This window comes from Chelonus insularis, unplaced genomic scaffold (genome assembly GCF_013357705.1).
Source record: "Chelonus insularis isolate UGA/USDA-ARS -01 unplaced genomic scaffold, ASM1335770v1 contig_399_pilon, whole genome shotgun sequence".
Lineage (NCBI taxonomy): Eukaryota > Metazoa > Arthropoda > Insecta > Hymenoptera > Braconidae > Chelonus > Chelonus insularis.
Window position 1 is genome coordinate 2,127,389 of NW_023276554.1, and position 24,145 is coordinate 2,151,533.

Genomic DNA, 24,145 nt, shown 5'->3' on the forward strand with positions numbered 1-24,145 from the left:
ATAAATTTTTTTTGTAGAAACAATTTAGTAATTATTTATTGGTAAATAATTATTCAAGAACAAAAAATCCTCACTAGATGTCGCCGGCTCTTTAATTCTTGTCAGCTGAGTTGACGACATCGTCCTCAGTTTCGACCCACACATTAGACAAGGAAGTATCACAGACAGCAGTTGTTACGAATGTGTGTTAAAGGCTTGATCCTTTGTCGTATCTTCCCTTTTTCACATCTTCAATTCCCCCACCAGAAGTCGCCACTGCTACTGCAGCCATAGTGTCTAGCCCTAGAACGCGATCAACAGAGAAACAGCAAGTTTCGTGAGTTTCTAATACTATACATATCTAATTGTTGTGTCCATTTGGTGATTTATAAAAAAGCAACTATCGTGATTCCAACTGGAAATCACAGTGATACGATGATCAGTAATCTTTGTGAATCAGTAATTGTAATTTGTGTGCAATCGTCACTACATCCAATGAAAATAAAGACATCGTGAATACACTATTAGTGTATTTGTCATTTAAGTTGAATGAAAGAACAGTTTAAAATAATAAACAGTTAAGAGAAGAAAGAATATTGCCTCAGGGCAAGAAAAAAAGAGAAACGCGTGTGCATTTCGGCTTTGGTTTGTGTTAGAGAACAACTTTTTCCCCACAATGGAGTCCAAAAAACCTAAAGAAAAGAAGATTAAGGAGAAAAAATCTAAAGAAAAACGAAGGTAATACAATTAATTATCAAACTAAATACTATTTTTTTAATTAATTAATTTAATCTTTATTATTCAAGAAATTATAACCTAATATTCAACACATAACCCGTAGTATTTGTATGTGTGAGTAACAATTCTGCTTTGTGCAAGTCGTATATCTACACGAGGGCGTTGCACTCAGTCTTTGAAAATTTATTGGATCCTTACATCTACATACACATTATGAAGGACACATAAGAATGGATATTTTTATTAATTTGATTAAATTTTAAATTCATATCACGATGATGCAACTTTACATTCTGAAGGTGAAATAGAATTGAACGCTTTCTCTTTAATGTGTTCTCAATTTTTATTTTCGACATTTTATACTCATTTGAAAAAACTCTTTTAAAAAATTTTATTCATCTAACAGCATTCACTTATTCCATGAATGCATATGAAGCATAACTCTGAAATTTTACATTTACAATTACTGGCAATTGTATTTGTCGTATCTATGTTAACATGGAGTTGTGACGTATGTATAAGAGAACCAAGATGATGGGTATTATGAAACGAATGTTTTTCGAAGAGACTTTACATTTACGAAAATTAAATTTCATATTTTTCATTCTCATTTTTTTCTCTTATTCTGCATACCTTTTCACTTTAACTGCTTACTCCATTATCTCATAAGCTATAATTAATTGCAGATATTCAAGCAGAGCACATATTTTAACGTTATATACTTCAAAAGAAAAAAATGTGTTCTTTTCCAAAAAGTGAAACTAAAAAAATAATTTATCAAAGATTCTAAACAAATCCCATTCTTCAAACGGAATTTTATAATATCAACACAGAAGCTCTAGACTTCTCTCTTTTGAATGTAATCTACCTTACATAATATTTGAAGGTCTTTTCATATACTTAAAAATTATACACCAAGTACATTGATATCTACGCAGCATGTGCTTTCTGCTTCCTGTTTTTGTCTCTCTGCAATAACTAGTATGTCAGTCAATTCAACATCAAATTGACCATTAATTTCGCATTATTCAAATTACAATAATTAATAACCAACCTGTCATGACTGTTGTTATTTACAATCAATTACATTTTAACAATTTAAAACGGATTTAATGGAAATATTCCAAACTATTAAACACTTTATAGCTGATCAAATCTTACAATTAACTTTATATTCCTACATATCGAGTTCAAGGTGACTTAACTCTGGAGGTTAAATCACATTGTGTAGATCACCAGTCTCTTGGACGTTTTCCATATGGTCACATTGAAAAAAAGTTTATGATAAATAAAAATAGCAAGTAAGACTTGTTTTGTGTTTATCCATTCCAACATCACGTACCTAGTTTGATACATATAATTAATTCAACTTTGATTCATGTATTATGACCTAGTCACGTATATAACATTGATAGTTCCTTGTTTTTTTGTCAACATCTTTATTCAAAAAACACTCTGTTCTTTTTATCGATGAATCAAGAGTTCATTTGTTGTTATTATCAACCAACTTTCCTGAAAGAATGTCCATTTATTGGTGAAAATGATACTAACCAATTGATGAAGAGTTTTTATAATTTATTATGGAAATTATTCCAACTATTGACATTTAAATGATAATTCTTGTAATGAAATAATTATCATATGACATAGTAATAAGGAAGCATGTTGCATTTTCTTAACAATTAAATAAGTTACTTTTAATCATTTTAATGTTTATCATCAAAGTTGATTATATAATATCTCATGTATTACAATTTGACAGAAGTTTTTTATTCTTCTGATTTTAATTCTCATTAAAATTATGTTAATTCTTGGAAATTACTTATTATCATTCAATAGATACGTCATTTCCAGCTTCTTTCTTTGTCAGTCTTATCATTATTTGTATTGAAAACGTATAAAAATATTATCAATACAGTTATTTATAAAATTTGAATAAAAAAAAGAAGTATTTTTCAAGTTATGTAAATTTAGAAATAGTTTGTTATCATATTAAAAAATTTTTGAATATCAAATAAAGATTGAAGAGGGACTATCTATGTATATTCACTATTTGATGTGGAGGTCATTGGTCATAGGGGCAGATATTACAGATTCTGCATCGTTGACGCACATGAGTGACGCAAATGACAAAATTATACTTTTATTATCATACGGGCTAGGATATGGTTCAGTGGTCCAGTTGAATACCAAGTCTTGGATAATTTTTAGCTCTTTTTTCTTCGTAGTAATTTAATCAAAGTTATGATTATTCATTTAGTTCAATTGTCTTAATTATTTTCATTTTTATTACCACATGAAACTTTTAAGTTTTTAATAAAATCAATATTTGTGTTCAACTTTGATAAAATAGTTGTAGCAATAAAAATCTATCATGAAAGAAGAAACGTTATTACATTTAATTACTAGAATCTATTAATATAGGCTGTAGCTATGAAGAATATTGAATAGCCACAAACTGTATGCCTGTTTTATGACTGTAGAGTATTTATTTTTCAAAACTTCTTGAATTCAATCAAGCTGGTTCTTCTGATGATAATAAAAAGTATCTGATTGTTAAATAAAATAATTATCATTGCTAATTATACACATTTATACTGATTAATTTTTTAAACTTACCTTCATATTGTTTTCTCCTTAAAAATTTACTGATTTTACATTAATTAAAATTGAGATTGAATAAATAATCGAACATTTTTAAAAATGCAATAAAATGCAAGTTTAATAATTAATATTATTTTATAAAAAAGGATTACAATTAATAATTGAAGAGAATGTCAAGTGATATAGATTTTATCATTTAAGTACTTAATAATTAAAATAATTTTTATAAATAATTATATAATATTTCAATAAAATTTTCATTACTCAATCTAGTCAGTTGAAATAAATGATAAAATATGAATATCATCAATAATAGACATAAAATTTCTTAGAAGCTTCATTATAATATCAATTAATTCTGAAAATTTATCTAATGAATAATTAGTCACAACTAGAAGATTCCATCGACTAAATTAATATAGAAAAAATCAATATTTGTTTATAGATAAATTAATTTGTATTCTGATTGAAATTTAAAATTAAAATTAAACAAATAAATTTATTCCCTAAAAATCATTTACAAAGTTGTTGAAGCAGACACACAATCTTCTTTTATTCTAATAGATGTTTTTTTTTTAATTCTTTAAAAATATTACCAATATTCATATCACTTCCAAAGTATATTACGCAATCATTTAGTTCAATATATACTGAATAAATTTGGCAATCGATGATATGAAGTTATCTTCTAGAGTAAACTATTTTGGGTAATATTGATATTCCAATAAATATCTGTATCAGAACCAGAGAATAACATTCTAACATTGTATGTTTATTTTTCAATATAAATAAATAAATCAATATTTGTTTATTTATTTACATTAAATGTCTTTTATCAATCTCAACATTTTAATTGTTGTTGAGAATAAAACAAGGTGACACGTGTTTGTATTTTTTATACAATAATGAAATAGTGTCAGTTTGAAGGAATTGAATGATGATAAAGTTAGCCCTATAATTATAACAATCATGCAAGATTAGAGACAGACAATTATTAGGGGGGAACATCTATCAATTTTTTTATCATTAACAGAGATAAACCTGATGTTGGAATTATTATAGATAGCCTAACTTGATCATTGTAGTCATATACGTGCTGTTGCTTCTGATAGCAGCCTATAATCTATTTCTATCGTGATTCTATATCCAAAAAAAAAAATATTTTTTACTTTTTAACTTTTACCAGTGCCGAAGTTCAATCTGATAAGGAAAAAGTAATCAATATTTCCTTTTTAAATGTTATTATGATGTTTAATATTCTTGTGAGACTTGTGATGATTTTATGTGAAACTATCTGGCAAATGTAAGGAACTTGATTGAACCCTAGAAGCATCATGAATGCTCGTTGGAGAGATTATAATGTATATAGATCTTGCAATGCATATGATAATGTTGCAAGTCACTCAAATGGTGAACCAGGTGGCGCCTGTATGTGGAATGGTTCCATTGACGTTGAAGATCTTGCTCAAAAAGCTATCAATTTATTCCCATCTCCAAGAGAGTCAAAGATCCAACACACCAGACATCATCGAGTTTTTAGAGCATCCAACAATCATCTCTCGAGGCCTCAGACGACAGTTTTATCTCATAAATTTATTAATAACTACAATTGCTATGATGTTGGTCAATTGATTCATCCAGACAAGGATCCAACTACTTTTCTCAACAATTCGCCTTCAATCGTACGTGAAACAATCAATAATTCTAATACTCCTCTTGGAATACCTTGTTCAGAAGTTCAATGGTTAACATGTACCACTTCAAACTGTCCATTCTATGACAATGTCGGTTCAACTGTTCCAAATTCACAATCCTGGGTTAATAATCCAAGTTGGAATATTCATGAAGCTTTTGATAAGCAGCAGCCTTTATGCTCTGATAGATTGACTAATCAATTTGAATTATATCAGGACCACTTTCCAAATTATTGTCCATTTTATCAGGGCCATGAAGATCAACAATGCATGGAAGATTATTTGTAAGTTCAATCTGGTAGAAATATTTCTTTCCTTGAAACAAAAGGAGAATACTTTATGATAAGAGTAAACAGATGTCGTTTTCGCATTTTTATATTTTTTTTCAGTCTCTTGAACTTTATCTTTCTGTTTTATTATCGATAATAAATAGAATAAGCAAACAACACAAAGTTGATAAAAATGATAGAGAAATAAGTAATTTTTCTTATTTCATTTGCTATTCTTTATTTTTTTTTCGTTATAAATTTAAAGTTTTCATGCAAGGTCTAGGCATTTGCATGCTAGTTAGTTATGGTTGACTATAGTCATATACATACTTGTCCTGATAATGTCCAATATCATTATTAATTAATTGATATAATTAACCTTAAGTTGTTTTATTTATAAATACCTATTTCTACTCTATGAATCATTCTTGTTTTTTGTTTTTATTAAAATCCAATGAAGAATTGATTAATCAAACAGTTTAAATACATGATATTCCATTTTCGCTTTTGTATTTAGAATGTAAACACTTATTTGAATATGTAATTACAGTTATTGATTGTAGTTTTTTATATTTGATCAATAACATTCTTTATCCTGTTTATCAGATTTTTTTCAAATATTTATAGGTCTTTTTATGAAAGGCAAGCAATAAGTTTTTTACGTTATCATTCTTGGGTATGGGAATATAACTAAATGGAATAAATCATCTAAAAATAACTTTATAGTCGAGTTTGTTGAGCGTTTTATTGGAAATATTTGTTTAGTAGAGTCATTTATACCAATTTTAAGGTATTAAATAATTTAAAAAAGTAAAATATGTTATTATAATCATATATTTTCTAACATGATATCTATACCATCTATATCATGGAATTTTAAAAATGGCATTAAGCTTGAATATTAATTTTTAATAATTATTTTTAAAAAAAGTTATTACATTACAGAGTTACATAAAGAGGTATTAGTATTGAAGATTCAAAAATAAATTTATTATTTTGTCAACTGGGTAGACCACTTAGAAAAGAGGTTGCAGATATTTTAAACTTACTGTTGATAATAATCAACCTTTTTGTCATTTATTAAAGTATCTTGACGTAAATTCAATTACGTTTCAACACTGCCATTTTATATAATAATTCATTGTAAAATTTTTTATCAAAGACAAACAGTCTGTATGTGCTTGACAAAAGTTCCTAAGCATGATTGTAAATTTTTATAGAGGCTATATCATATAAAACATTCAAGCATAATTGCAATTAAAGTATTAAGGTGTAAAACAACGTGATGTTAATAAAAGATTTTTTATGTTCCAGGAACAGTGAGAAAAGAAAGGAGAAATCTCGAGATGCAGCACGATGTCGAAGAAGCAGAGAAACAGATATTTTTGCAGATTTGGCAGCAGCTCTACCTATTTCTTCTGATCAAGCAGCCCATTTGGATAAAGCAAGTGTAATGAGACTAGCTATTGCTTATTTCAAAGTCAGGAGTGTTGTTGATGCTTTGGCTGAACCACTTACGAAGACGGAAATCGTAGCGGAAGTGGACTCGTTGTATCCAAAAGCACTTGATGGTTTTATGTTGGTTCTTGCAAGTAATGGAGATATGGTCTACCTCTCGGAGAACGTCAGTGATTATCTGGGAATTTCCCAGATGGACATGATGGGGCAAAGTGTCTATGAGTACAGTCATCCATGTGACCATGATGAAATCAGGGAATGTTTATTGATGAAACCAACAGATGTACATGAAAAACGCCCCTGTAGTTTTTTTATTCGTCTTAAATGCACTTTAACTAGTAAGGGCAGGAAAGTTAATCTCAAAAGTGCATCATATAAGGTAAGCATAACTCTTTTTAACTTTTAAATTTGAAACCACTTAAGGTATATTAAGTGTTATTATGTAAGGATGGCCAGACATAGCTAGATAATGCTATTTTTAACCAGCAATAATTTAGTTTTGTTTTTTGGAACTAAATTTATTGGTATCTTCATTTTGATTATGATATTTTTGATTAACATTAAACAAGCTATTTCCGACTACTTTATTTTTATGTCTGGGAGAATTTTTTTTCTCTGAATTTCTAAAATAGATCATGACAAATTGTGAATATTTTAACTTGTCAATAATTATATTAATTATAAAAGCAGTTAATTAAAAAATTATATAATTAGTAATAACAATAATATACTAATTTTTTTTTTTATCTTAGTAATAATAATATCAAATTTCAGGCGCACATTACCATAATTAATCAGGTTACTTATCTATATATTTATTCAAGAAAAAAATAATGAGGTTAATTCACTGTCTTGAAAAAATCAACTTAATTCATTAGCCTTCGAATAGTAAAAGAAATATTTATCTTCATAAAAATAAATGGATTAGAATGAAATTTTAAAATAAAAATAAATTCAATCAAGTTTTAATCAAATATTTTTCATAAATACTTTAGTTTATTTATTTTATTCTAATTTTAAAAGACTGATTATTTTGTTACTTAAAGTGTTATTTTATGCAAATGAATTATAATTTTTATGTAAAATTTAATTACAGGTAATTCATTGTACTGGACGTCCAATGGTGAGCCAAAATCTTGTAATGAATGTGACTGACAACGGAGACGAAGGAAAATTCAGCGGTTCATCTACTGGTTCGGGATCTGAAGATAGCCAGGATGATAATAGTGACAAAGAAAATATCCGCCAATCGATTGGAGCTTCGCTTGTCGTTGTTGGTTGTCCTATACCTCACCCTAGTAATATTGAAGTTCCACTTGGTCGTCATACTTTCTTATCCAAACATAGTCTTAATATGAAGTTTACATATGCTGACGAGAGGTTAGTATTTCAGTGTTTGTCTTACAATACCGTAATATCAATAAAAAAAAAGTCATTAACATAATAATAATTCTTTCTCCAGATTGTCAGAACACTTTGGTTGGAGCAACAAGGAATTAGTTGGCAAATCAGTCTTTGAATTTCATCATGCTCTTGATAATTCTGCTCTCGACAAATCTTTCAAATCTCGTAAGTACTTTGAAGTAATTCGGAAATAAAATTAAGAATCTCAGGTTTTTTTTTCACCTAAAAGAAATACAAAAAAAAAAAAATAGACGTGGTGGTCTTAAAGCTTTAAGAGTGCTTCGAATGAAAGTACGATTTTTATCGTTCTACTATAATTTTCTTTTCTTCATCCGCCTTTTTTTTTTCTCTTTCGAGACTCCTCGTATTCCAAGATCGTATCAACAATTTTACGAGGCATCGTCAACAGTAGTTTTTTTCTATCCTTTCTCTTTCTGCATCATTTTATGGAGACTTCTGTGCTATACTTTTGAAAATATCCCTTTTTTTTTTTGCTTTTCATTTTCGCAGAACAACTTAAATTTTAAAAATTATATACTCTAAAGTTAATTTATTCCCACGTCACGTGCGTTCTAAAACATTTATTAAAAAAATTGGCATGCAGATTGCGTGATGTAATATTAACCAAAGTTTTCCATTCAACTATTTCTAGTGTTCAGTAAGGGACAATGTGAAACTATGGCATACCGTTTTCTCAATAGAACAGGTGGATATGCGTGGGTAGTGACACAGGCGACACTCATTCACTGTTCTAAGCAACGAAAGCCTTTATCAGTAGTCTGTGTAAATCACATACTGAGGTAAGTTGTAGTGAATAAGCTTCAGTTCTAGTAATGATGAAGGAAGCATGAAAGTTTTCATCATTGAAACTTGATTGTGAGTTTACTGACCTCGAGCAATAACTTTTATGATGAGATTTTGGAATAGGAGATGACAGATCACGAGATGTAGCAATAATTTTGAATTGGCAAATGCGTTGGAGATAAGAGGAAACCCTGTTTTCTTGTATATGAGAAATTTTGGGGAGTTGCGTCATGGGAAGTGTGTTTGCGCCGCCGTGACGAACAAATTCAGGGTGGGATAGACCTGAGGATTTTGTCCTTTAGAACTCTTGTATTTACGCATCACTCTTAGTTGAAACGCGGCCAAGCTGAACGTATCGGGCGATTGAAGTGATAGATAACTGAGCAAACATGTAAGTCTCTTGATCTGACAAGTATTACAGCGATAATTTTAGAACTTCCCCAGTGGTTCCATTAAATAATCACATTTTTCACGTTTGATTTACAATATTGGATTGATTGATAAAATCTTGATGGTATTATTAATTTTTTTATCACATCTATATTTGTTTTATAAGTGTGTTTTTTTTTTATTATTTTCAATATTAATATTTTTACCAATACTTTCATTTAATTAATATTAATCATTTTTAATTATTCTACTTTGCGTCAGATTAAGTAATACTTCTAACTGTGTTACACGTTTTTAACTCACACCCATTGCTATTATTTATGAAACAAAATACTGGAATGACATCATCTTAGTGCAACAAAAATTTTAATTGCTGAGTTGTTAGTTCTAATCATTTTGCAGTGTAGTGTAAGTAACATTGTCTTGGATTGATTACTTTTTATTTTATTTAATGAATATTTTGGATAATTAAAAAAATATTCATTCATCATACTCTAATAATTCTAGTAATTCAGAATAAATTGATTTATTGATGGTTTATTTTAATTTCAAGAAAGAAGAATACGAACAAGAAGTGAAGAAGGAAATAAAAGTAATGACGATACGTCTATTGAATTTAATTCAATTTGGGCTTGGACTTGAACGAAGAGAAAATAAATCTGGTGTTTTATCCAATGAAGTTGAAAAAATGCAGAGTAAGAAAAAAATATAAAGCGAATAATAAGAAATGAACAAAGGGAGAATGAGTATGAGAGGGAGGGAGTAGAGGAAGAGTTTGCGTGAAGAAGGTTCGCGCAAGGTGATTACGCTACGAGGCAGAACCACCGCCTCCTTGCCACATGTAGCGAGTTGGGTCGATATCCTCTGGAATGCTAACGCGATATCCGACCTCGACCCCGACCGTAGTTGAAAGGGAAAGTCCTCTACTTCTCTAGGACGAGAGTGAAAGTGATAGAAAAAGGAGAAAATCAATGAAACTTTGTATCAAATTTATTCTTTTTTTCTCTCTTTAACTTTATAAGCACTTTATTTATTACTAGTCTGTTTCAATGGAACATTTAATACCATAAGAAAGAAGATTCTACTCATGTTACTTGTCAGCTTAAAGTTTTTTTACAGTTTCTACCAACTCAACTAAGGATTGTTCCAGTTTGCCGAAGCATATGATACGACTTTGTGTGGTATATCCGGAAGCTCAGTAGGCTGTTATTGGAGATGTTGAAGCATTCTTTTCTTAGAGCACATCACTTTGCCTTGGCACATGAAATGTAGAAGATGAATTTTCAAAATGATCTAATAGTCTATTCCTACTGTCACAACTTGAAAAAACATATTTACGAGTAAAAAATAAATACGTGAGTATGTATATTTATATACTGTTGATGTAGAGGAAATGCTAAGAATTTAAAATACAGACGTGTGTGTTCAATCATCTAGAACAATGTTTACAGTGTCACGCAGTTTGTCAAGGCAACACTAACGAATAAAATAGACGAAGGAGAAGCAATTGCAATATTCAAATGGTGGGGAATAGCGATTGTGACGACTATCATGACGTATTGGACGTTAGTCTGGTTTTAAAGAGTAAGAGAGATGGAGGTTGTAGTGTGGTTTAGTTGTTGGAAAGGAAGGGAGAACGAGAGGGTGGATGGTGAGTTTCCTCTGGTGCGATCGAGCGACAGTGCGTGCCCGCGTTGGTGCGCGTACGTTCATTTTCGTGTGACCCACTTCCCCTAAAGTAACCAAAGGAGTTAGTTGAAGAGTTTAGGAGGGAAGCGGAAAGTGAAGAGGGAAGAGTTAAACAATAGATACACTCGTTGACCACAGCTTGATATGAAGTGTTGATAAAAAAAAATTTTATTAAAACATCTTGATTATTGTCTGTTGTTTTACCTGCTTCTACTTATAGTTACTATGGTCACGGTGGTCTGGAAAGGATGCAAGAAGCTAATTGAAACGATCATTGGCTCAACTTTACATATCGCCCTGATAGAAATCACGCGACTTACGTAAGAGATCAGTCAAGATGAGCTACTCTGCATAATCGCTCTGTTTCTCTTGTCCTCTTTCTTTCTACACTTCGTCGACGTTGCGTAGCAACTCGGATAAATTTTCTTAAACTCATTCTCAACTGAGTTCTTTGCCCTCGGTACACTTTGTTTGCTAAACAGACACGCAAATTAGAAGAAAAACGACCAAAAATAAAGGTGCAAGTGTTTTTTGATAAATATTTTGGGATTGGAATTAATAAAAAGATAAAAAGCTACACTGCTTTATATCTATATGGACCTCAATTGATTGGATGTATGGAGACATAAAGTGAAGAACGAATATCATTATGATGACGTGAAGAAAACGATAATCGTAAACATGGCGGAGATTTGGGAAGTTTTTAGGCTACAATAATATATGATATACATCTTGCAAAAGTATTATTGTAGTGGTACAAGAGTTTGATAGCATTGATGGTAGCCTTCTCTGCCATTAACTTGATCCAACAACCACCCACCACAGTAATAAAAATATTTTTCTATCTCTCTTCTCTTAATCGTACATTACCAACTTCTTAGCTGGTAAATTTAAAGCAACTCTTGTGCACTGGCTTTCTGGTGATCTTGTACACGTGCGTTGGAATATAAATACGCCAAAGATCGTCTTCGCTGTCGTATTCCCAACAGCTTCGACATCAAAAGACGGAGAAGAAGAAAAGTCGACGTGAAGAGGGATTTTTGAAGGAGTAGGAGAGACTTAAGAAACAGAGACAAGTGAGAAAATATTGTTGTGCAATTCAGTCGACACAACTGCAGGGTTGGCTTGTAGTTGGTCACTTCTATGAACGAAACAGTCACAAGGCGAAAACGTATACGTGTCTTCCTACTGTGTGTGCTTTCATACAAGTTTACATTGAAGTTCAAAAGCATTTTGAACCGGTAAGATGAAGAAAAGGGAATTTTTATTTACCAAAAAAAAATTACACTTCAAGTTTTCAATTATATCCTCTTATATATTACTCCTAATCCTTTGAAAGTTATTCTCCAAGGACAGGATATAAAGTCACTGATTAATCCAGCACTTTATCATTCATTGATCAGCATCATGAAAAAAAAAAATATATGAATCTGTTATAAATTTAAAGCTTGTCTTATTTATCGCAGACAGTTGATTTCAAGAATCATACATGGACCTTATTATCAACAATGTTGAGTGAATACTGCAAGATTTATCGTGACAAATATTTAGCAAGTATTGAACACCAACAATTCAAGATCCCACGCAGCGTTCCCAAGTTCTCTTCAACACCCATGCGAATGTTGCTTCTATGCAACGTACCTCCTTCCTATTTTTTTTTGTTAGTTGCACGTGCTTGATTGCGCAAGAACAATCACCCGCAGTGGCCGTCATCCTATTTTTAGTGACACTCGCTACATATTTAACCTGCCTTAACCTCTATCTATCTGTCACAAATAAGACGGTTACAGTCATTAAATAATGTTGACTAAAAAATATCTACAATAGTTTTCCTTATCTATATGTATCGCTAAAATGTTCCACCTGCTTATGCTATTTTTCATCAAGTCTTTCACTTGTTATTGTTCCTATTTAATCTGTTGCTAAGAAAAAATATCTTATTATTTATCTAAGATCATAAAATATGAGCCAATAGTCCAGTCAATAACTAAGATATTTAATTTTACGACCTCTGGATTTAGTATTTTTTAAAGACATTTTTCTGATGGTTTGGATGTTGAAGAGAGGGAAGGCTGTTGGTGATAAGATTGAGACAGTCACAACTATCGGAGCAACTTGTGACTATAATGCTCTTGTTAGTATTTAAATTATCAGCGTGCGAGTATGCATGATGAATTTTATCAAGTAATGGAATATTTATTTATTTAATTCTCAAGTGAACCTTGGATGTGAATACCTTTAGTAAGTAGCATCATCGACACACGCCCACAAATCGCATTCGAATGTTATACAATGCAATGTATTGGCTAGGTAGTATCACGTTGCGTCGTATTGAATACACGGCCGAGCGAATCAATCGTACCGGGCCAATAGTTCTTACCTCAGGGATCTATTGGCATCATTTACTGTGACGTATATCAACTGCGTGTAATATTATGTACATATGTATGTCAGAATCGTTACGAGATCCATTTGCTTTAGTAAAAAAGCTTTTTTATATGTATACGAGAATTGAAAAAAAATTTTTATCTCCAAGTAAAAATTAATTTTATTTATACATCTAAGTGCGTATAAAACATATAACACAAGTATGATGATTGAACTAAATATCTAATTGTTTTTTCAGTGAGGTCGAGTGTGAGGATGAGGTGTACAGTGTACGCCAGTTGGAAGCGCGAAGCGCTAGCGAGAAGCTGAAGAAAGATCAAGAAGTCGAGGTAAATACGGAGAAACCAGAAACAAAGGTTCCTGAAGTCAAAGAAAAGGTCCTGGTTGAGTCAATAGAGTCGATTGAAGAACAAGATAGTACATCAGACGTGTACATTCGAGAGCCAGTTATTTCTGAAAGTAGTCGACCATTATCTGTCACAGCATTAGTCTTCAAAGATCGAGTTTCTGATAAAATTGAGTGGGCGACTCAGGTAAAGATCAATTAGCTTTTCTTAAGTACATATTTTCGATAACCAATATTTATATATGAGATCATTTTCCTAGGATAAACCAGCCGTGGAACACGATCCAATACGTCATCGTGGTGATTGGCCTCAAGCAGTTACGAGGAACTTATTCACTTCTACTATTGGATCCACTTTAACAGGTCAAGAGACGCAACTGCCATTACCTACAAGCCGGCCTCCGCCGCAGACAGCAACTGCTAGTATTTTTGCTCCTCGTACTGAGGATATGAACAAAGGCTTCCTTACTTTCAGTGAAGATCAACCGGGTCTAACAAGTTAGTATTATCTAGAATATCTTGAACTTTATTCTATCAAGATAATAATTGATTTAATTTTTTTAGTGCTAAAAGACGAGCCGGAAGACCTTACTCATTTGGCACCAACTCCAGGAGATGTTTGTGTACCTCTAGAAGACACACCGTTCCTCTCGGACATGCTTGATGAATTTATTTTAGGCAATGAAAATTACTGCCCTCTGTTGAGTCCAAGTTTACCCGCAGAATTACCCAATTCTGATCTTACTGGAGAATCAGTTAAAGAAAGTGATAGCTTTGGAGAATCTCTTGAAAGTGATCCTTTCTTTTATAGAGATACAAGTCCAAGTCCTAATATTTCACAAAACTCAAATCTTCTTTCTCCGGTATTGGGAAAAGGTTCTGATTCACAGAGTATAGATTCTCTTCGTAGTCCTGATACAAATAGTCCAGCAGTTGGATCTGGAATCTCAGAAGATGATATGCTTATGCTTAGTATCGACGATGTTATAGCTGATGAAGAATTAGCACTACGAGCTCCTTATATTCCAATGTCTGATCAAGATGAAGCTCTACAGCTTCTTATTAGTGATGATATGGTTATGTGGGGTCCAACACAACCTCCAGACAAACGAAAAAAGTGGTAAGAGTTCGTTTTATTTATTTTTTAAGGATTAATAAATATTTAAAATTGACTTATTGCTATTTATTATAAATAAATAGGGACATGAAGGATGAAGATTCGAATTCTTATGAAGAATCCAGTTTGGCCAAATTATTAAAGAGTGATGATGACCTGGACAAACGCAGTTATGGTTCTCTAGTAAATCCAGTTCAGGTTCTTGGTCAAACTTGCAGGAAAGGTAAGTATCAGATGTTTATTAAATTGAAAAGCCATTAGACTCCCATTCGTTACCCATTCCCTCATTCGCATCCAGGAACATTGGAGAGGTCGAATAAGCGGCTTCATGGACCAACTTCGCCAAATGCGGGGGGTGAGAGTAAGCGCATCAGATGTCAAGACACATCGAAAATAGATACATCCCCAACCACTATCACTGCCACAGAAGTCCCTAAGGTGGATGCGACTAAGCTATTACGAACGACGTCGTTGAGGGAAGAGGTTACCAATCACTCAAGTCTTCGCGTTAATGAGAAAGAAATTAACGACACACAGCAAAGTGAAACCCTCTTGCTTCAGCAGCTGATTGGAGATCACGATCTTTCAACAGCGGTGAAATCATCAAGGCAAAAGATTCTGTCAAATGATCAACATAGTTGTCAAGAAGATGACGCGGGTGGTGGTGGCGAAAAGCTACAAAAACGCCAGTCAAACAGTGTTCTTATGAACCTCCTAGTTTCTGGCTGCGATGTGAGTGCGGGTTATGTTTGTTTTGTTAAACCAAAATCTGTTTCAAAAATTATTACGAGTAAATGAATGATAGTTATAAATATTTTATCAACTTTTTTCTATAATGAGAAAGTTTAAAAGAGAAACAAAAAAATAATCCGGTGAGACATAATAAAATAAAATTGTCATTAATATCGCGCTAGCAATAATACAATTAAGAATTATTCAATGTTTTCACGAAATATTATTAATATTTTTTTTTTCTTTATATGGGCCGTCCATTTATTTAATTCAGTTACATTAAAGAAGAATGAGTAGATTAAAAGAGTAGTTGTACAAAAAAAAACACGGCCAACGCGTTGTAGATTAAACAATTTTAGATAACATTAATAATCTCATAATTGTTCATTTAATGGTACGCGTGTGGGATATTGATTTAAGTAAATTAGATTGTGAGCGTAGAAAAAAGAAATATTCGTTGAGTATAAATGTGAAGCGATGAAGCTTCTGTTGTTTCTCTATTTAAGAGTTGAGCGGTAATATATATGAAAAAAAACAAAAATTAAAAAACAATGATTCGACTTGAAATCGTGTTGTGTAAATATTAAAAATCATTTATGAAAATTGTTGAGAAAAATTATTGAAATATATGTGGATACTGATTACCGGGATATCTGGTCTGCTGCGTTTCAATATCTCCCCAATAGCCATTATCACCTTGCTTTATTTTTAAATTATTTTTTTTTTTTATTTATTACTTATCAACAAAAAATTAAAAATTATCTTTCATCCCATTTCCTCAGATATTCCTTTTGCTTAAATTTTTTTTGTAATATTTTTATCTTATTTGTAGTTGCATCATATTTATTTATAAAATTTTTAAGTATAATATTAAAGAAAATTGGTTCAAAAATACAAACGTCTATTCTATTATTAACTATTAGAGTAACCTAGAGTTATCAATGCTCATTCCACACCTATTTCATCATCAATTAACTAAATTTTTTATCTCCTCCGGGCGTAAGTCGTCATTAAAACCTCTTTTGAAACGCAGTAGATCATTCTTTTTATTATTATTATTATTTATATTATTACTACATTATTATTTTGTTCGACTAGGAAACGTGTGTAGATCTGCCAGCGTTGCTGAAGGAAAAGCTATGTATGCCGTTGCATATCAATGTCGATGATGATCAACAGATTTCTATGAAAACTCCGTATCTGACAACCTATACAATCAATCCAAGTTCTCCGAGTCCTAAGAAGCTCCTTGTTGACAGTGTTACATCTTCTAATTCAATCAACGACATTTACAACTCAGTGTCCAAGTATATGGACGATTTTACTTACATAGACTCAACAAATGTTCGTTCACCTGGCACTGAACTACTAGAAATCCTCGGCAGCACCGATTAATCTATCAACGAAAAGTGAAATCCGTGATTATTATATATTTTTGTACACTATTGTTTGTCATTTTAATGTATATTTTTTTAAGTCTATCAGATAGTAACACTATCGTTATAATATCCACTAATCAATATAGGAAAATCCTTAATGATTATAGCTCATTCTATGACATAAATAAATAGTATATAAATATATATATATATATATATATATATATATTCGCATAACAATTATAATAGAGCGTATAAATTAAATGATTACAAACGGTGTTGATGGTGCATTTTGTATCATTACTTCATTGGTATTGATCATTTCTTTTTTTTATATTTGATAAATATTATAAGATTATAGAATAAATAATGAATACGTTGATTAAATAATCAACATGAAATTATATTATATTCAAGAAATATAATGAATTATGTTTGTATGTCATATTGTGGATCAAAATGACTACGGATAATTACTATTTGGGATTTTCTAATTATTGAATTATTTTAATAAATTTTGATTGCACTTGAAAAAGTGGTGCATTTATTAATGGTGATTATTTTGGTATAATTTTTATAAAAAAATATTGTGTCTTTATTTTTTTAAATAATGGCTTGAAACATTTTATTATAAATACCAAGAAAATTTGTATCGAACTTTTTAATTTTATGAATTTATTTTTATTCGATATCCCACCCTACCGAATGTAAACACTATTCATTTTAAATTATCCGATCAATGAATGAATTAATTAATTATCTGTTATATTATTATAGTAATCTATCTCCATTGTATTGCAATATAATATAATAATAAAACAATAGAATAAATAAGATTTCCTGTAATTATGTATAGGAATTATCGGAGAGGATGATGGATTAATCGAGAATTATCTTCTTCAGTCTCCCTTCTACTTTATCTCAAACTCCTTACTTTTTTTTTTTCACTCCTCATGACTCGTTATTCGTAATTTTTCTTTTTTTTTATTGGCTATGTATACTAACTACAATTATCATACATGTAATATAATAATTCGTGAATGACCCTATAATGCATAATATATTATCCATAACTCGTACAACACAATTGAAAGACGTGCACAATGGAAAAATAAAAAATGCTCATATATATAAATCCCTTCAACTTTATCGATAAAAGCAAATAAAGTTTAGCATATACTTCCCTTGTGATCTTCAAGGCATTATAAGATGTTATAACTATAAATAATCATAAACAAATTGCTAATTTATTTGTTTAATTAACTTTAAAATATAAAATAGCAATAATATAAGCTATAAGGCTGTAAATCTATTATGTTTACAAAAAAATCCATTATTTTAGCGTCATTGATGAACAAGTCTAGGATTAAACAAAGTCCAGGAGAAAAATCAATTTTTTCTTTACTCTCAGGGGTATTATGATCTCATTCAGAACAAATTCATTTATTATTGTAGAGACCTTGCAAAATGTTAATTTTGTTTTTTAAACAAATATTTACTCTCTATAATTACGTGCGTCTTTAAATCATATATATATATAATGTTTAAAAAGCAGATTGCCGTTTTGTTGTTTTTCACACGACACGCACAACGCACATTTCACATCCGTTCGTTTGTAGAAATAAAAATAATAAGGACATGGATGAGATTAAATATATGTAAGTTAATTATTATTAACCATAAGATTGAAAAAAAAACAAACGAAGGATGTAAATTGCCACTGCGTTTTGAAAAAATCTATCTATACACATTATAATTAGGCTAAAAAAAAGGTGCTTGCAATTTTTTTCCACTACAACTTATTCACAATCATACACGAAATATTAAGTTTGGTTTATTTACTTATCAAATTTTTTTAATCACTCAATCGCACCTTTTATATAACACGATCGATAATTCTCGGGGTTAATGTAATCAAGAATAGACAATTACTTGATTCCACTGCTACCTTAGTGTGATGATAATTATATTAATAATAATAATAATTCAATAGTTTTAGTTTATCCACGAGTTTAGTTCAAGTTTTTTTTGTTTTAAATTTATATTTATCCTTAAAGAGCAAAGTAATAATTTTAAAAAGATTTCTGTAATTTGTACAACCCGACAATGAAATTGGTGGTCCTTGGGGAAGATGATGAAGGCATTCTTTCGTGATTTCGTTCTATCAAACACACACACGCTCTCTTTTTTTCTTGTAACCATTTCTTGAGTTTCCTCGGCATATCAATCTGTCAACCAAAGACATCGACCAACATCGTCATGCTCTCCCCGTAGATTGATTTATTCAACCATTTGCCAGGGTTCTGTTGATGCTTTACGATGTTATTCTGGAAAATGTATTTCAATTGTATTATCTACTTGAAGATAGTAACAACGTAAATTGAGTAATCAATATTCAAAGCAACTCCAACAAATAATTCCAACTTCATTATCAAACTCACTTGGTTAGTTAATTGAGAGTGAAAATATTTTGAGTTTCAGCAGCATCCAGATTTTGGAGCATCAACATCACGGCCTTGATTGATCTTGACTTTATGAGCAGGATCAGCTTCTGTACCAGATGGAGGCCCAACTCTTGCTTTAATTTCTGCTGCCATTGTCATGAATGCTTGCTCAACATTCATGGCATTTTTTGCCGACGTTTCCAAGAATGGAATATTCAATTGATCTGCATATTCCTATCATTATTACAATAAGTATTATATAAATTCAATTATGACATTCATTTCATCAATGTAAACAATAATAAGTTTAAATAAATAACATACCTTTGCAATCGCATAATCAACAACTTTCTTGGCGGTAAGATCACACTTGTTGCCAACCAATAATTTGTTAACATTGTCGGAGGCATAGCGATCAATTTCTTCTAACCATGCTTTAACATTGTTGAATGAATCTTGATCTGTACAGTCGTAGACTACAATTATGCCATGAGCACCTCTATAATATGAACTTGTAATAGTTCTGAATCTTTCCTGTCCAGCAGTATCCCATATTTGTAACTTTATCGTTTTTCCATCAAGATCGATGGTTCTTATTTTAAAGTCAACACCGATAGTGCTAATATAACTCTCTGTGTATGTGTCATCCGCAAAACGAAGTAACAAACATGACTTTCCAACACCAGAATCTCCAATCAAGAGGAGTTTAAAAAGGTAATCGCTGAAAAAGTAATAATTTAATTAGACAATTTATCTACATAAGTTGAAATAAGTATTGATTATAATTATGGTAATTAATAATACAATTCAGCTTGTCAATCAAATCTCCCGGGAGAAAAACATGGCGCTGATTTGTAAAATAATTTCAGATATACCAGCTGTTCGAGTTAACACAAGGAACACGTCAAAAAAGTTTACATTTGAGAGTATGAGGAATTACAAGAAAGAAAAATAGCTAAATGAAACACTATTATTTGTTAGACAAAGGAAATTCAGGTGGGTGGAGGACGTACCGATGACAGTGGAATGAAATCTGTCATATTGGTGGGGAGATTGAGAGTTACTCGGCGCAATGAAGAAAAAATGATAAAAACTCCACACACATATGATAACGAAAGAGCAATAAAATTTTTTCAAGAGAAGCAAAATCAAAAAGGGTGTATATACATCTTATGAATCAGCAGCATTTTTTTACCAATCACCTTGTCGTGAGTAATCTGCGTCGTTGATATGTTTCTGATCGTAAAAACCCGTCGACGCCAATGTTGGCAAGAGAAACAAGACGTCGATCGTCGTAGAATATGCGCAAAAGTCATCAATAAACTACACAAATATACGCGACACGGAAAAGATATTGGAAAAGAATAAAAATCAAATGAATTAACTTACTACTCAGGATTCATTGTGGACATGCTACGTTGGCGGAGGCGTTCTTCCTCGTCTTCCCTCTCCGTACGTTCCCTTCACGGCTGTCGATCTTGGACTCTCGTTACCAAGTGATCTTGACGGTTTTCTCTTCGTTTCACTTCTCAACGTAAGCAGTATCGGCTTACTTTCTTTTGGGTACAATTAATCTCAGTACACTAAAATTATATTAGAAAGTGGCGAAACAATGGCGGTCAAACTTGTGCAGTACCTCCTCCCAAACGAGCTAACGTAAGCGAACGGACGATCTCTACCATTGACGTAAGCCACAATGGCAGCAACTACCAGCGCCCCATGCATACGTTTTTCACACTTTTCTATCTTTCTCTCTCTAACTTACATTAATGTGCGTTGTTTTACTCCGGGATTACAGCTATTTAGAACTTTGACCGTAATCCATCGGTCATAATTGTTCATAAAGTATGTTGTTGCATTACATCATCTAACTGGCCATTTAATTTTAATTTTAAATCACCTTTATACGCAATGAATCATTAAAAAAAAGTCTTTGGTTATAGAATTTTGTAATAAACTCCACTATTATCGAAATATAAAACACGTAAGTTCAAATTCAATTTTAAATAATTTTGCCAAAATAATTCAACAGGCAATTTAAAGATGGCGCTGATTTCAATTTCTAGGTGCAAAATGGAGTTTCTAATCTAAACAACTTCATTGTTATGAACAATCGAATTGATGGAGTAATAATAGTGAGGAACACGTGTTTAATTGTCACATTGCATCTATTGATGTAAAACATTTATTTCATTTAAAAGTATTTAATAAATAAAGTAATCAAATATAAGGTACTAAATTTAGTTATTTTCATTGGAAATAAAATGGAGTACATACAAAATTTTGATGAAACTACACAAGCAGTTGCCAGAGTGTAAGTATAAGTTTTTTTTTATGACATAATTTTTACTAATAATTAAAAATAAATCATATTAATGCCGTTATATATTACTGTTGAGTATTTATTAAATGTTATTGTTGATTATATTAATTGTTCATTATTTATTTAGGCTCTGTTGTCGGTGTGGAACCGTCATAGAACCTAACCCTGCCAATATGTGTGTAGCATGTTTACGAGCGGAAATTGATATTACAGAAGGTATTCCTAAACAAGCAACGATACATTTCTGTCGAGGATGTGAAAGGTATTTTGTTTGTTTTTTTTTGGTATATTCTTTAACTACAATTATTATTTTTTTAAAATGAATTTAGATACCTTCAACCACCTAATGATTGGATTCATGCTGCTTTAGAGTCTCGGGAGCTCTTGACTTTATGTTTGAAGAAATTGAAAGGATTGCATCAAGTAAAACTCGTTGATGCTGGATTTGTTTGGACTGAACCACATTCAAAAAGAATTCGAGTATGATTCTAAAGATGAGAACTTATGACTTAGAAATTAATTTTTATCTAAGCATAATATATAATTATTTCTTTAGGTAAAGTTGACAGTCCATGCAGAAGTCATGGGTGGAACAGTTCTCCAACAAGTTTTTGTCGTTGAATTTATTGTAAATCATCAAATGTGCGATGATTGCCATCGCAATGAAGCTAAAGATTACTGGCGTGCATGTGTAAGTTGATTGAAAATAAAAGTTTATTAGAAACTTTTTAATAATGATAATTGTTTAAACATAACAGGTACAAGTGAGGCAAAAAGCAATTAATAAAAAAACATTTTATTATTTGGAGCAACTTATATTGAAACACAAAGCTCATGAACAAACTTTAGGAATTAAACCTATTCACGGTATGTTCAAAGATTACTGAAAGCCGCCGACTTTATTTAAACATTTATTAATATTCTATTTCGGATTATAGAGGGTTTGGATTTCTATTTTGCCACTGACGCTAATGCAAGAAAAATGGTAGACTTCATCACGGCTGTATTACCTTGTCGGTACCAGCAGTCACAGAAATTGATATCTCATGATATTCATAGTAATATTTACAACTATAAAGTTACATTCAGGTACTTTATATGAATTTCCCCTTCATCATGTTGATCATCAAGAACCTTGATTTACTAATGTATTAATTTTTTTTAGTGTTGAAATTGTACCAATTTCGAAAGACAGTGTGGTATGTCTTCCAAAGAAATTGACTCATCAACTAGGTGGATTGAATCCAATTGCTCTTGTCTACAAAACTACCAGTGCTATTCATCTTATCGATGTAACTACTGGTCAACGTGAGAACTTTATATTTAAAACCAAACCTGAAAATAAATAATTTATTTAATAATCTTAACTAATTTAGAAACTCTTTTACATAGTTGCTGAAGTAAATGCTACAACTTATTGGCGAACACCATTTAACAGCATCTGTAATCCTAAACAATTAACCGAATATATCGTAATGGATATTGAACCATTGAAGCCGAATGAAATAAAGGTATTTCCAGGTCAAGGTACAATTTCCCATAAGGTAAACAATTATTAAACACATTAAATAATAATTATAAAACACGCATTTAAATAGATAAAAATAAACATCAATATTTCAGCACACTATCGCTGACGTGTGGTTAGTAAAAGCTTCCGAACTTGGCATTAATGATAATCCAATTCACGCGCGTACACATTTGGGCCACATTTTGAAACCGGGTGACTCCGCATTAGGGTACGAATATCTAATCATACTGTAGATAATTTTACAATTGTTTTGCATCAGGTGAACTCCAGAATGGTAATGAATGAAATCAATTTTTACAGATATGCTATCGCAGATAGTAATATCAATGACCCTAATTTCGAGAAATTAAATCAGGAAAACGTGATTGATATTGTTTTGGTCAAGAAATATTATGGATATGATAAAGCTGCAAGGCGAAGGGTAAGAGTATGGAAACTGAAACATCTAGCAGATGAATCTATGAGCATGAATACTGAAAACAAGTTAGTATTTCTTCTTTTTTAATTTTATTTAAGAAAATGCAGCTTATAGATGTTATAGATTACATTCATTTCTTTTTACTTTTGTAGTGAGTACAATGAATTCTTGGATGAGTTGGAAGAAAATCCTGAAATGCGACAGAATATAAATATATTCCGAGATCCAACTAAACAAATTCCAGTAGATACTAATGAAGTAGATCCAAACATGCCACAAATCAGTCTTGAGGAGATGCTAGATGATCTTGTTATTGAAGATGATGACATGGCTGAGTGTCATGAATAATTTAATCAATCTTTACAAAGCATTTTCTATATTTTTTGAATAAGTTTTATCTTATTTAATTATTTGAATAAATCAAACTTGAACATGTAC

At 31.1% G+C, this 24,145-nt stretch overlaps 3 protein-coding genes across 4 annotated transcripts; 2 read left to right on the forward strand and 1 right to left on the reverse strand.

Moving 5' to 3' along the window:
- The first annotated feature begins 143 nt into the window (after positions 1 to 143).
- On the forward strand, positions 144 to 17,452 carry sima (similar). Of its 2 annotated transcripts, none has more exons than XM_035085258.1 (11): positions 144 to 717; positions 6,599 to 7,121; positions 7,839 to 8,122; positions 8,205 to 8,311; positions 8,799 to 8,946; positions 13,656 to 13,950; positions 14,024 to 14,261; positions 14,328 to 14,883; positions 14,964 to 15,103; positions 15,179 to 15,612; positions 16,711 to 17,299. In XM_035085258.1, exons 1-11 carry the CDS (start codon positions 656 to 658, stop codon positions 17,005 to 17,007), a joined length of 3,084 nt encoding a protein of 1,027 aa, XP_034941149.1. In that variant the 5' UTR covers positions 144 to 655; the 3' UTR covers positions 17,008 to 17,299. The 2 variants fall into 2 exon arrangements, with proteins under 2 accessions (XP_034941149.1, XP_034941147.1); XM_035085256.1 differs by lacking the exon at positions 144 to 717 and adding an exon at positions 4,448 to 5,299 and having other exon boundaries at positions 16,711 to 17,452.
- A 503-nt stretch (positions 17,453 to 17,955) lies between these two features.
- Positions 17,956 to 21,142, reverse strand: Rab1 (RAS oncogene family member Rab1). Its single transcript, XM_035085263.1, has 4 exons — positions 20,825 to 21,142; positions 19,760 to 20,156; positions 19,433 to 19,669; positions 17,956 to 19,318 (listed from the first exon to the last, which is right to left on the reverse strand). Exons 1-3 carry the CDS (start codon positions 20,845 to 20,847, stop codon positions 19,469 to 19,471), a joined length of 621 nt encoding a protein of 206 aa, XP_034941154.1. The 5' UTR covers positions 20,848 to 21,142; the 3' UTR covers positions 17,956 to 19,318; positions 19,433 to 19,468.
- A 141-nt stretch (positions 21,143 to 21,283) lies between these two features.
- Nmd3 (60S ribosomal export protein NMD3) lies at positions 21,284 to 24,136 on the forward strand. Its single transcript, XM_035085261.1, has 12 exons — positions 21,284 to 21,419; positions 21,502 to 21,749; positions 21,886 to 22,020; positions 22,088 to 22,238; positions 22,315 to 22,449; positions 22,517 to 22,625; positions 22,697 to 22,847; positions 22,924 to 23,066; positions 23,151 to 23,302; positions 23,382 to 23,497; positions 23,590 to 23,772; positions 23,860 to 24,136. The coding sequence occupies exons 2-12, from the start codon at positions 21,700 to 21,702 to the stop codon at positions 24,053 to 24,055; spliced, it is 1,521 nt and encodes a 506-aa protein (XP_034941152.1). The 5' UTR covers positions 21,284 to 21,419; positions 21,502 to 21,699; the 3' UTR covers positions 24,056 to 24,136.
- The last annotated feature ends 9 nt before the right edge of the window (positions 24,137 to 24,145 follow it).